The following is a 12163-nucleotide window of genomic DNA, read 5'->3' as shown; positions in this document are numbered from 1 at the left end:
TCTCCTCCTCCTCCCCCTCTCCTCTCCTCCTCCCCCCTACCCTCTCCTCCCCTCTCCTCCTCTCCTCTCTTCCCCTCCCCTCCCCTCTCCTCTTCCTCCCCCCTCCTCCTCCCTCCTCTCCTCTCCTCCCCTCCCCTCCCCTCTCCTCCTCCCCTCCTCTCCTCTCCTCCCTCCTCTCCTCTCCTCCTCCCCTCCCCTCCCCTCTCCTCCTCCTCCCCCTCCCCTCCCCTCCCCTCCCCTCCCCTCTCCTCCTCCCCAGGTTTGAGGGGGAGCAGGCCATGAGGCTGGTGGTGGAGGCCGACACCATGGGTCTGAAGAGGGTTCTGGACGAGATGAACATGAACCGCATGGACCTGGAGTCCATGTACGAGTCCCTGAAGGAGGAGCTCATCATGCTGAAGAGGAAACCACCAGGAGGTAGGGGCGGGGCCTGGGGAGGGCCTGGGGGGGGGCCTGGGGGGGGCCTGGACACACGCGCTGGGCTGAAGGGTTCTCTCATTGGTCCTCTCCCGGGACATCCCAGTCCCGGGGGAGAGGCATACCCCAGTGCTGATGGAGGTCTGGCTCTGACCCTTGCAGGACTTGGAGTCCATCAGGTGCAGAGTGGGTGGCCAGGTGGATGTGGAGGTGGACACCCCCCCCGCCACAGACCTGAACCAGGCCATGACGGAGGTCAGGGAGCACTACGAGACCATGATCACCAAGAACCGCAAGGAGCTGGAGAGCTGGTACCAGTCCAAGGTAAGACCCCTGTAGACCACTAGAGCACCACTGTAGACCAGTAGAGTACTACTGTAGACCACTAGAGCACCACTGTAGACCACTAAAGCACCACTGTAGACCACTAGAGTACTACTGTAGACCACTAGAGCACTACTGTAGATCACAACACCGCCTGTAGACCACAACACCACCTGTAGACCACTAGAGCACTACTGTAGACCACTAGAGTACTACTGTAGACCACTAGAGCACTACTGTAGACCACAATACCACCTGTAGACCACAACACCACCTGTAGACCACTAGAGTACTACTGTAGACAACAACACCACCTGTAGACCACAACACCACCTGTAGACCACAACACCACCCAGAGCCCACCACCTGTAGACACAACACCACCTGTAGACCACTAGAGCACTACTGTAGACCACAACACCACCTGTAGACCACAACACCACCTGTAGACCTCTAGAGCACTACTGTAGACCACAACACCACCTGTAGACCACAACACCACCCTGTAGACCACAACACCACCAGAGCCCACCACCTGTAGACCACAACACCACCTGTAGACCACAACACCACCTGTAGACCACAACACCACCTGTAGTCCAGAATACCACCCAGACGCCTTCCAGACCTCTGAATAGGCTACTCTTTGGTTCATCTACACCTCAACCCCGTCGTACCTTTATCGCTTGATGCATTCCATTCCAGTTTCCATCACATCTCCTCACCCTGTCTCACCCCGTCACACCCTGTCTCACCCCGTCACACCCTGTCTCACCCCGTGACACCCTGTCTCACCCCGTCTCACCCTATCTGACCCCGTCTCACCCTGTCTGACCCCGTCTCGACCCCGTCACACCCTGTCTGACCCCGTCACACCCTAATCTGACCCCGTTTCACCCTATCTGACCCCGTCTCACCCTGTCTGACCCCGTCTCACCCCCGTCACACCCTGTCTGACCCCGTCTCACCCTGTCTGACCCCGTTCACACCCTGTCTGACCCCCGTTTCACCCTATCTGACCCCGTCTCACCCCGTCACACCCTGTCTGACCCCGTCTCACCCTGTCTGACCCCGTCACACCCTGTCTCGCCCTGTCATACCATGTCTCGCCCTGTCACACTCTGTCTCACCCCGCTCTGCCTGTCTCACCCCGCTCTGCCTGTCTCACCCCGCTCTGCCTGTCTCACCCCGCTCTGCCTGTCTCACCCCGCTCTGCCTGTGTAGATCTCTGTGATCGAGGTGGAGGTGCAGCAGGAGTCGGAGCTGCTGCTGAAGGCCCGCATGGAGCTGAAGGAGCTGAAGACAACGTGCCAGAGGCTGCAGATCGACCTGCAGTCTCACCTCAGCATGGTAGGACTAGCCCGAGCCCTGGGAAGTCTCTCTAGGGAGGGAAGACAGACACACACCTCGGCCAGCATGAACAGATTGACTTAGTCACACACACACCCATCGAACACACCCATCAAACACACACGCCCGCACATAAACAGCAAGACACACACACACACACACACACAGACACACACATTCAAGCACGCATACAAGATTAAGATGCAACAAGCACACATTAACATCCAGTATACATTAAGGGCGACTTTAAGCGACTTACAATAAGTCAGAAAGAGAAACAATATATATATATATATATATATAACAATATATCGCTGTCGGTACAGTAAGGATGGTCATAGAACCAAGTGCCAAGCACTAACCATCACTAGGTTAACCCATTCCCCGTACACAACAGAGATAGCCAGGGTAAGATGTACACCATGCTAAGTACTGTTTTTAAGTGCCAGAACTTACAACTGACAATAAGTGTGTAAGGGGGGGGGGGGGGGGCTGTGCAGAGTCCAGATGAACATACGAGAGTTACCTGCAGCACACACACACACTAACAAGAAGGTCCTCCTCTAGAAATCGTCGCTGGGAGGGCTCGCTGGCGGAGACCCAGAAGCCGCTACCAGAGCACTCTGTACGGGCTGCAGTGCACCGTGACCAGCCTGGAGGAGCAGCTGTCCCAGCTCCACGCCAACATCGCCCACCACAAGCAGGAGTACGACATGCTGCTGGACCTCAAGACCCGCCTGGAGTATGGAGATCGCAGAGTACCGCCGGCTGCTTGACGGGGAGGACGAGAGGTGGGTGCTGGGAGCCCCGCGGGGCCCTGAGGGGTCAAGGGGAGCCCTGGGGGGTCAAGGGCAGCCCTGGGGGGTCAAGGGCAGCCCTGCGGGGGTCAAGGGGAGCCCTGGGGGTCAGAGGGCAGCCCTGGGGGGTCAAGGGCAGCCCTGGGGGGTCAAGGGCAGCCCTGCGGGGTCAAGGGGAGCCCTGGGGGTCAGAGGGCAGCCCTGGGGGGTCAAGGGCAGCCCTGGGGGTCAAGGGCAGCCCTGGGGGGTCAAGGGGAGCCCTGGGGGTCAGAGGGCAGCCCTGGGGGGTCAAGGGCAGCCCTGGGGGGTCAAGGGGAGCCCTGGGGGGTCAAGGGCAGCCCTGCGGGGTCAAGGGCGAGCCCTGGGGGGTCAAGGGGAGCCCTGGGGGGTCAAGGGGAGCCCTGGGGGTCAGAGGGCAGCCCTGGGGGGTCAAGGGGAGCCCTGGGGGTCAGAGGGCAGCCCTGGGGGGTCAAGGGCAGCCCTGGGGGGTCAAGGGCAGCCCTGGGGGGTCAAGGGGAGCCCTGGGGGGTCAAGGGGAGCCCTGGGGGTCAGAGGGCAGCCCTGGGGGGTCAAGGGCAGCCCTGGGGGGTCAAGGGGAGCCCTGGGGGTCAGAGGGCAGCCCTGGGGGGTCAAGGGCAGCCCTGGGGGGTCAAGGGGAGCCCCTGGGGGGTCAAGGGCAGCCCTGGGGGGTCAAGGGCAGCCCTGGGGGGGTGGGTAGATGAGCCAGGAGCTGGCGATGGGATTCTATTACCTTCTCACCGGAAAGAAGATTTCATTGGTCAACTATGTTTAGTCTTTTGCCTGCGTACTATGTAGGGACCGTTGTTTTGCTCCCCTTTATTCCTAAAGAAAAGAATAGAAACTCTATGAATAAGAATATGTATTACAAAGTGAAGTCCCCGTCCGTAGTTTGTAGCTGTGAGCTTGATTGGTCGATGAAAGAATGAATGAAAGAGCATTACGTATATATGTATAGATTAATGTAAATGTATAAGCCCTCTGCCGGCATCCAGGTATCGCCTCTAATCCATTTCTCTTTTCTCTTCCCTCCCCTCACCGTCCTGCCTGGTTTCAGTTCCAGGCAAGGTAAGCGAATAGTGTTACTATTATACATAGGGTCACAACTTATAATACTACCAGTCTATGATAGTAATAGTAATATTCATGGTCTGTCTACTTTAGTACTATAACTGCTAATAATCATGGTTTGAGTACAACTAGTACTAGCACTACTAATACTCATGGTCTGTCTACTATAGTACTATAACTAACACTCTAGTACTATATCTGAGGCTGACGGTGGATGTTTTTCTCCTCAGTGGTCACCAAGACCATCACGGTGGTGGAGACGGTGGTGGATGGCCGGGTGGTCAGCAGCGAGCGCACCACCGACGTGGACGTGGAGGAACAGTGATGATGTAACACCTGATGTCACACCTCGAATAATAAAACCTTCAATTAAACCTGACAGTCCAAATCCTACTCCACTGTGTGCTGTGAATTCTTAGCTGAGTCGGTCATCTGTTCATGTGATTCTTCATGGAAGCTGGTGTCATCTTAAGAAGGTAGCGCGACAAAGAACGCTAAGGTACTCCGGATGTAGGCCAAGTATTTACATTGAGGGCGTTCAGCAGACGCTTTTATCCAGAGCGACTTACAATAAGTATATTTGTCAGAAGAAAGAGAAACAACGATATATATTGCTGTCAGTACAGTAAGGATGTTCATAGAACCAAGTGCCAAGCACCAACAATCACTAGGTTAACCCATTCCCCGTATACAACAGAGATAGCTAGGATAAGACTCTACACCATGCTAAGTACTGTTTTGAACTGAAGATTTGATTTTAGTGAATGATCATGGGAAGATACAGGCAGCCAAGTGACCACGAATACAGTCATTGAGACAATTGGTAAACATGATTCATAGGCCCGTCCACAGGGGCAAAAACAATCTTTTCCCTCCGTTTTCCTTGGCAGCGTTTCAGAAATTTCTCCGTAAAGACAGACTCATTGCAAAAACCCATCTAGCTGTAGAAACGCTGTAGTACATATTCAAGGCCACTGTTTGGCGCTGGTTCTCCAGCAAAAAAAGAAGAAGACGTTGGTGGAGCATGGTCATCAAGCCTGTGCGCTGTGTACAAATAGTCAAGGAGGAGAAGGCAGTTGTTAAACCTTGTAGATTGAGCAGAAAATACATTGTAATGAACAGTTAGCAATTATATTTACCATTGGGCTGTATGTAAAGCTAGAAAAATAATACAAATCAAATCAAACAAAACAAATTTTTCTCTTTTTCGCCCTGGGACCTGGTTTCAAAAAAGTGTGTTTGCAGGCACCCGAAACGCTGGTCCAAAATTGACAAGAACTTTTCAAAAATAAAAAATCGTTTCCGTGTGGACGGGGCCTCAGTGTCAGATGTCGTGGCTACGGTGGCGATGCAAATGCTTCCTAGACTCACGTGGTCATTGTGTGAACTACCATTAAACCTATCCTGTAGTTTATAAAGATTATATTAAACCTAACCTGTAGTTTATAATGATCATGTTAAACCTAACCTGTAGTTTATAAGGATTATATTAAACCTAACCTGTACTTTATAAGGATTATATTAAACCTAACCTGTAATTTATAATGATTATATTAAACCTAACCTATAGTTTATAAGGATTATATTAAACCTAACCTGTAGTTTATAATGATTATATTAAACCTAACCTGTAGTTTATAAGGATTATATTAAACCTAACCTGTAGTTTATAATGATTATTTTAAACCTAACCTGTAGTTTATGATGATCATATTAAACCTAACCTGTAGTTTATAATGATGATATTAAACTTAACCTGTAGTTTAAAATGAACATATTAAACCTAACCTGTAGTTTAAAATGATTATATTAAACTTAACCTGTAGTTTATAATGATTAAATTAAACCTAACCTATAGTTTATAACGATTATATTAAACTTATCCGGTAGTTTAAGATGATTATATTAAACTGAACATGCTTGACGGATCAGTCTACCCGCCTACCCAGTGGACCGTAGCAAACGTTTTTGATCTGTCCATCATACATGGGTAGGACACGCCCCCTTTGTGATGTCGCTAAGTCCAGCAAAGGCAGATATTCAAAGCGGCCTGTAATGGATACTCATACTTGGTGGCAGAATATCACCCCTTTAAGGCACTCTTTAAAAACGTGTGCCACCACAGCATTATATATATATTAAACATATATATATAATGCTGTGTCAGAGTTCCGATTTGACCCAAGGGCTGCCCTTGACCCCCCAGGGCTGCCCTTGACCCCCCAGGGCTCCCCTTGACCCCCCAGGGCTCCCCTTGACCCCCCAGGGCTGCCCTTGACCCCCCAGGGCTGCCCTTGACCCCCCAGGGCTGCCCTCTGACCCCCAGGGCTCTCCTTGACCCCCCAGGGCTGCCCTTGACCCCTCAGGGCCCCGCGGGGCTCCCCAGCACCCACCTCTCGTCCTCCCCATCAAGCAGCCGGCGGTACTCTGCGATCTCCATCTCCAGGCGGGTCTTGAGGTCCAGCAGCATGTCGTACTCCTGCTTGTGGTGGGCGATGTTGGCGTGGAGCTGGGACAGCTGCTCCTCCAGGCTGCTCACGGTGCACTGCAGCCCGTACAGAGTGCTCTGGTAGCGGCTCTGGGTCTCCAGCGACGACAAACTGCCGAAATCGAACTGAAATCGTCGCGAGCCCTCCAGCGACGATTTCTAGAGGAGGACCTTCTTGTTAGTGTGTGTGTGTGCTGCAGGTAACTCTATAGCCTCCCCCTTACCCCCCCACACCCCCCCCCCCCACCCCCGTTACACACTTATTGTATGTTGTATGTCCTTGCACTTAAAAATAGTACTTAGCATGGTGTTGCATCTTATCCTAGCTATCGCTGTTATGTACAGGGAATGGGTTAACCTAGTGATGGTTAGTGCTTGGCACATGGTTCTATGAACATCCTTACTGTACCAACAGAGATGTATTGAGTGTTCTCTTTCTGCTGACAAATGGATTTATTGTAAGTCACTCTGATTAAAGGGTCTGCTAAATGCCCTTAATCTGAATGTAAATGTAACCATGAATGTATGCAGAAGGCTGTCCACCAGAGGAACCTAGGTGAAGGCAGGCTAACCCAAACCCTGTTTCAGACTTATGACTCAAATGAACAAAAACAGCCAGTTTGACCGGGCTGTTATTTTGTACCTGGCTCAACTCCCAGGACCTGATTCATAATGGTGCCCTATAATTAAGTAAATCGGTCGACAATAATGGATTCTCGTACATCGACGGCTACAAATTGGAACATGCACATGGTAACAAAAGGCCAGCGGACGACCTCAGGAGTTACTGTGCTTATGTTTGTGTTTCCTCTCCTCTCCTGCCAACCACACAACAACAGCTTCTTGTTAACAGTCAGTGTAACAAGCTGGTGCCCACCCTCCAACCTCCACCCTCCCCCCTCCCCCCTCCCCCCTCCACCCTCCACCCTCCCCCCTCCACCCTCCACCCTCCCTCCAAACACGTATGGGTGCGGCAGGGCGTGTGTGGCAGGTGGAGGAGTGTTGTGGCAGCTCCTCCCTCCAGCCCGTCTCTGCGCCTCCTAGTCCTCCTCAGCTGTGGGATTATAAAGAGCAGGGCAGGAGCAGGGGAGTGCACCACAGTCGCTCTCTCCTCGTCTCTACTTCTCCAGGTTCTCCTCTCCAACAGCAGCCATGACCAGCTTCAGTAGCTACGGCGGTGGAAATGTCAGAAGTTCCAGGAGTGTGTACGGCGCCCCCGGCGGTATGAGGGTCTCCACGAGCTCCATGGGCGGCGGTGGCGGCGGTGGCAGCTATGGGTTCAGCTCCGGAGGCGCTGGAGGCTACGGCAGCAGCAGCAGCAGCTTCCGTTGCGGCAACAGCATCGGCGACGGCCGCGGCTATGGTGGCGGTGCCAGCTTCGGTGGGTATGGTTGCGGCAGCGGCTTCGGTGGCGGCAGCGGCTATGGTGCCGGTTGCGGCTTCGGAGGAGGTGGCGGAGGAGGAGATAGCTTCGACGTCAGCGCCAACGAGAAGGCCACCATGCAGAACCTGAACGACCGTCTGGCCACCTACCTGGAAAAGGTGCGCTCCCTGGAGAAGGCCAACGCCGAGCTGGAGCTGAGGATCCGACAGTTCCTGGAGAACAAAACCTCTCCCGCATCCCGAGACTACTCCGCCTTCTTCGTCACCATCGCAGACCTGCGCAACAAGGTACGTCCCCTGAGCTTCAGGAAGACCTCTGTCTCACGCTGCTTACCGTCCGTCCTCCTGAACACCTCAGTTCATGACTGATTCTTCCTCTCCTGCATTATTTTGCCCTGCTCTTCACCGCTCTAGATCCATGGCGCCACGTGTGTCAACGGAAGCATCTACCTGGCCATCGACAACGCCAAGCTGGCGGCGGACGACTTCAAGTCAAAGTAAGAAGACCAGAGAGTGACAGCCACCGTGCCTGCGCAGGCTGAGTGTGGGGAGCGGATGTCTCCGAGAGTAGTCCTCGCTAACGCTGTGCTCCACAGGTGGGAGAACGAGCTGATTATGCGGCAGTCGGTGGAGGCGGACATCGCCGGACTCAAGAGGGTGCTCGACGAGCTGACCCTGTCCAGGTCTGACCTGGAGATGCAGATTGAAGGGCTGAAGGAGGAGCTGATCTTCCTGAAGAAGAACCATGAGGAGGTGGGTTTGTAACGCCAGGCTCCCGTCATGCATGTCTCCTCGTGTCTCATCGTGTCTAACCGCCGTACGCTCTGATCCTAAACACAGCCTTTCAGAAGCTCAGTGGAGATGCTTATTTCATGTCCAGCCTCTAACTTGTCTTCTTCCTGCCGGTGCTACCAGGAGATGCTTAGCCAGCGGCAGCAGATGACGGGCCAGGTGAACGTGGAGGTGGACGCGGGGCCGACGCAGGACCTGAACGCCGTCCTGTCAGAAATCCGCGAGCAGTACGAACAGGCATCGGCCAAGAACAAGAAGGAACTGGACGCCTGGTTCCAAGAGAAGGTAGGAACCGAGGACGCCACTGGACAGAACATGTTCTCCGTGCTGTATGCTGCGTCGTGTTTCCATCTACATAAGTGTTTATCTTCAGCTCCTTGTGTTTGATTCCATCGCAGGCGGCGACGGTCAACAAGGAGGTCGCAGTGAGCACAGAAACCATTAACACGTCCAAAACGGAGCTCTCAGACCTCAACCGCCTGCTGCAGTCCCTGCAGATAGAGCTCCAATCACAACTCACCATGGTGGGTGCACTGCTGCCTGCGGAAGACCGCACCTTAGGGTGTGGTCAGCGGATAGAGTTACCTGACTTAATTAGGGTGTGGTCAGGGGACAGGGTTACCTGAGTTAATTAGGGTGTGGTCAGGGGACAGGGTTACCTTAGTTAATTAGGGAGTGGTCAGGGGACAGGGTTACCTTAGTTAATTAGGGTGTGGTCAGCGGATAGAGTTACCTGAGTTAATTAGGGTGTGGTCAGGGGACATGGTTACCTTAGTTAATTAGGGTGTGGTCAGGGGACAGGGTTACCATAGTTACTAAGGGTGTGGTCAGGGGATATTTGTACCCTAGTTAATTAGGGCGTGTTCAGCGACAGGGTAACGATAGTTAGTATTGTCCACTATTGAACCTAAGAGAGGTGACATTGGTCCATTCCTCTCCCCTCCTAAACACTCTCTCCCCCCTCCTCTCCCCTCCCTGCGGACCACAGAAAGGGTCACTCGAGGGCACCCTGCAGGAGACGAAGAACCGGTACTCAGGTCAACTGCACGGCTTCCAGTGCCAGGTGACCAGCCTGGAGGAGCAGCTGGTCAACCTGCGCGGTGACATCGACCGCCAGGGCCAGGAGTACCAGATGCTGCTGGACGCCAAGACGCGCCTGGAGCTGGAGATCGCAGAGTACCGCAGACTGCTGGACGGGGGTGCCAGGTGGGTCAGGGGACGGGCTGCGTGCCTTTACCCGAGGTGATGTCACATCACCAGGTGTGAGTGTTAGCCGTTACAGGCCCTTTGATGATCTGCCTTTCCCTGTGTCCTCATGACATCACAAGTGGGCGTGTCCACATAGATGTATGCTGGATAGATCAGTCTACCCGCCTTCCCAGTGAACCGTAGCAAACGTTTCTGATCTGTCCATCATACAACTAGGTAGACACGCCCCTCACTAAGCTACAAGAAAAGGCCGATATTCAAATGGCCTGTAATGGATGGTGACAGTCATACGCAGAAAATCACCCCTTCGAGGCACACTTTTAAAACGTGTGCCACCACAGCATCCATCAATGCATTCAAATAAAAAAGGTCAACAGGGAATTAAACCCATGGGAAAGAACATTTAAGAGGAGATAATTCTTTATTAATCCAATAGGGAAATCACAGGACATGGGAAGAGTATCCATACCATCTCATGGTATTGCTTTATTTACCATTTTTACTCAACAAAATAAATCACGATAATCATAATCAAAAGGCTCTGATATTCAGGGAAGGTGACTGGATTTAATGGCTTGCTTAATCTATAATAATATTCTTCTCCCCCACCCCTAGCACTGGCAGCAGCTCCAGCTCCACTACCAAGACCACCTACCGCGTGGTCACAGAGGAGTACGTCGACGGAAAGAAGGTGTTCTAAGTCGGCTGAACCCACCAGTAAGGACAGCCCTCTCGACCGCAGGCAGAGCACCAGGCGAGGCCAACAGCTCCCCACTTCACACCCAGGAACCAGAGGCCAACAGCTCCCCACTTCACACCCAGGAACCAGAGGCCAACACCTCCAAACTACACATCCAGGGACTCCCCTCTCCTACACACCCAGGAATCAAAGACCCACAGCTGTTGTGTCGTGCCCGCTGTATTTGGATCCAATCTAAATAATAAAGAGTGCTCTACCTTGCTGACTAAAATGTTGCCCTGAGAATCATTCATCACTTATTTTTGCAACAATAGAAGCTTCTGTTTTGGTGGACCTTCCCTTTCAACCAATTGATAACATTTACATTTACATTCAGGGCGTTTATCAGACGCTTTTATCCAGAGCGACTTACAATAAGTACATTTGTTAGAAGAAATATCACCAACAATATTCCACTGTCAGTACAATAACGATGTTCCGAGAACCAAGTGCCAAACACTAACCATCACTAGGTTAACCCATTCCCCATACACAGCAGAGATAGCTAAGATAAGATGCTCCACAATGCTAAGTACTATTCTTAAGTGCCAGGACGAAGAACATACAATAAGTGCGTACATTAAGTGCCAGATGTGCCTGATTAGCTGTTGCAACTTTTCCGTATCGCCCTGAGATAGTGTAACGGAAACCTGAATAATTATAACATTTCACGATCATTCCGACTCATAGCAGCTTGTGTAAAATGGAACCGTTATTCCCGGTTGACTTCGGCTAAGACCCACCGAACGTTCAGATGACCACGGTCAAAGATCTCGGGCTTATGGATGCCGTGTCGTAATGTGACCCGCTTAAATGAATCAAACTAGATTATATGCAAAGTACATATGTTATACCGACATTATAAAATCAAGGCCAAACAAACATTTTGGAAACTGGTCTCAGGGTCAGGAGGACACTCGTTTGACCAACTCCAAGTCGGCAGTTTGTTGGATAAGAATTACTAGATATTGTAAACATTTTGTACACATTATAACTACATTGGCCAACAAACATTTTAAAAGGGGTCTCCGGATGGAGGTCTGGGTGAGATCCCCCCAGGGTGAGACCCATGTTCACAACATTCATTTGACCGTATGCTGGATCCATATAAGATCTTATGTTGCAGAAAATGTACAACAGTGCCCCCTGGAGTCACACTTTTCAGTGGGTCGCAGGATGCAGAAAATGTACAACAGCGCCCCCTGGGGTCACACTTTTCAGTGGGTCGAAGAATTTGGCGTAACACCGGATTCCCGAAACCTTCTTAAAGCCTTCTTAACGCTAAGTCATTCGTAACCTCTATTTTAAGTTCTACCTTAACATCTTGCGTGTTTTTTGAAACGTTCATTGATACGAATCTCTTTCGTACGTCGTTCATGGTAAGGTTGGTCTGACATGCACGTAGAACCTTCTACGGCCACACCAAATGCGTTACTCGCGTTAGGGGCGTCCAAACTCGGCATTTTTGCATAGGGAACCATTGGTATAGGCGCGTAGACGCGTTACATGCGTTGAAGCGTCGCCTCGTGCCCACTGCACCGTCAGTCAACGGACGTCAGAAGGCGTGGCTGACGG

General features: G+C 52.0%; 1 protein-coding gene and 1 pseudogene across 2 annotated transcripts in view; both read left to right on the top strand.

Annotated features, from left to right (window-relative positions):
• LOC115539746 (keratin, type I cytoskeletal 13-like) overlaps positions 1–4370 on the top strand; it is a 6643-nt pseudogene extending 2273 nt beyond the window's left edge. Inside the window, exons 3-8 of the transcript XR_003976009.1 lie at positions 260–417; positions 580–741; positions 1966–2091; positions 2659–2882; positions 3964–3974; positions 4208–4370. The product of XR_003976009.1 is annotated as a keratin, type I cytoskeletal 13-like (transcript). The remainder of the gene's footprint in view (positions 1–259; positions 418–579; positions 742–1965; positions 2092–2658; positions 2883–3963; positions 3975–4207) is intronic.
• Positions 4371–7427: 3057 nt separating this feature from the next.
• Positions 7428–10648, top strand: LOC115539738 (keratin, type I cytoskeletal 13). The gene is made up of 8 exons (XM_030350529.1): positions 7428–8136; positions 8263–8345; positions 8445–8601; positions 8764–8925; positions 9039–9164; positions 9629–9666; positions 9715–9846; positions 10465–10648. Exons 1-8 carry the CDS (start codon positions 7618–7620, stop codon positions 10547–10549), a joined length of 1302 nt encoding a protein of 433 aa, XP_030206389.1. The 5' UTR covers positions 7428–7617; the 3' UTR covers positions 10550–10648.
• Positions 10649–12163: the final 1515 nt, after the last annotated feature.

This window comes from Gadus morhua, chromosome 3 (assembly GCF_902167405.1).
Source record: "Gadus morhua chromosome 3, gadMor3.0, whole genome shotgun sequence".
NCBI classification, from domain to species: domain Eukaryota; kingdom Metazoa; phylum Chordata; class Actinopteri; order Gadiformes; family Gadidae; genus Gadus; species Gadus morhua.
Note: the sequence above shows the minus strand (reverse complement) of the source record. Positions and strands in the feature narration are given on the sequence as shown.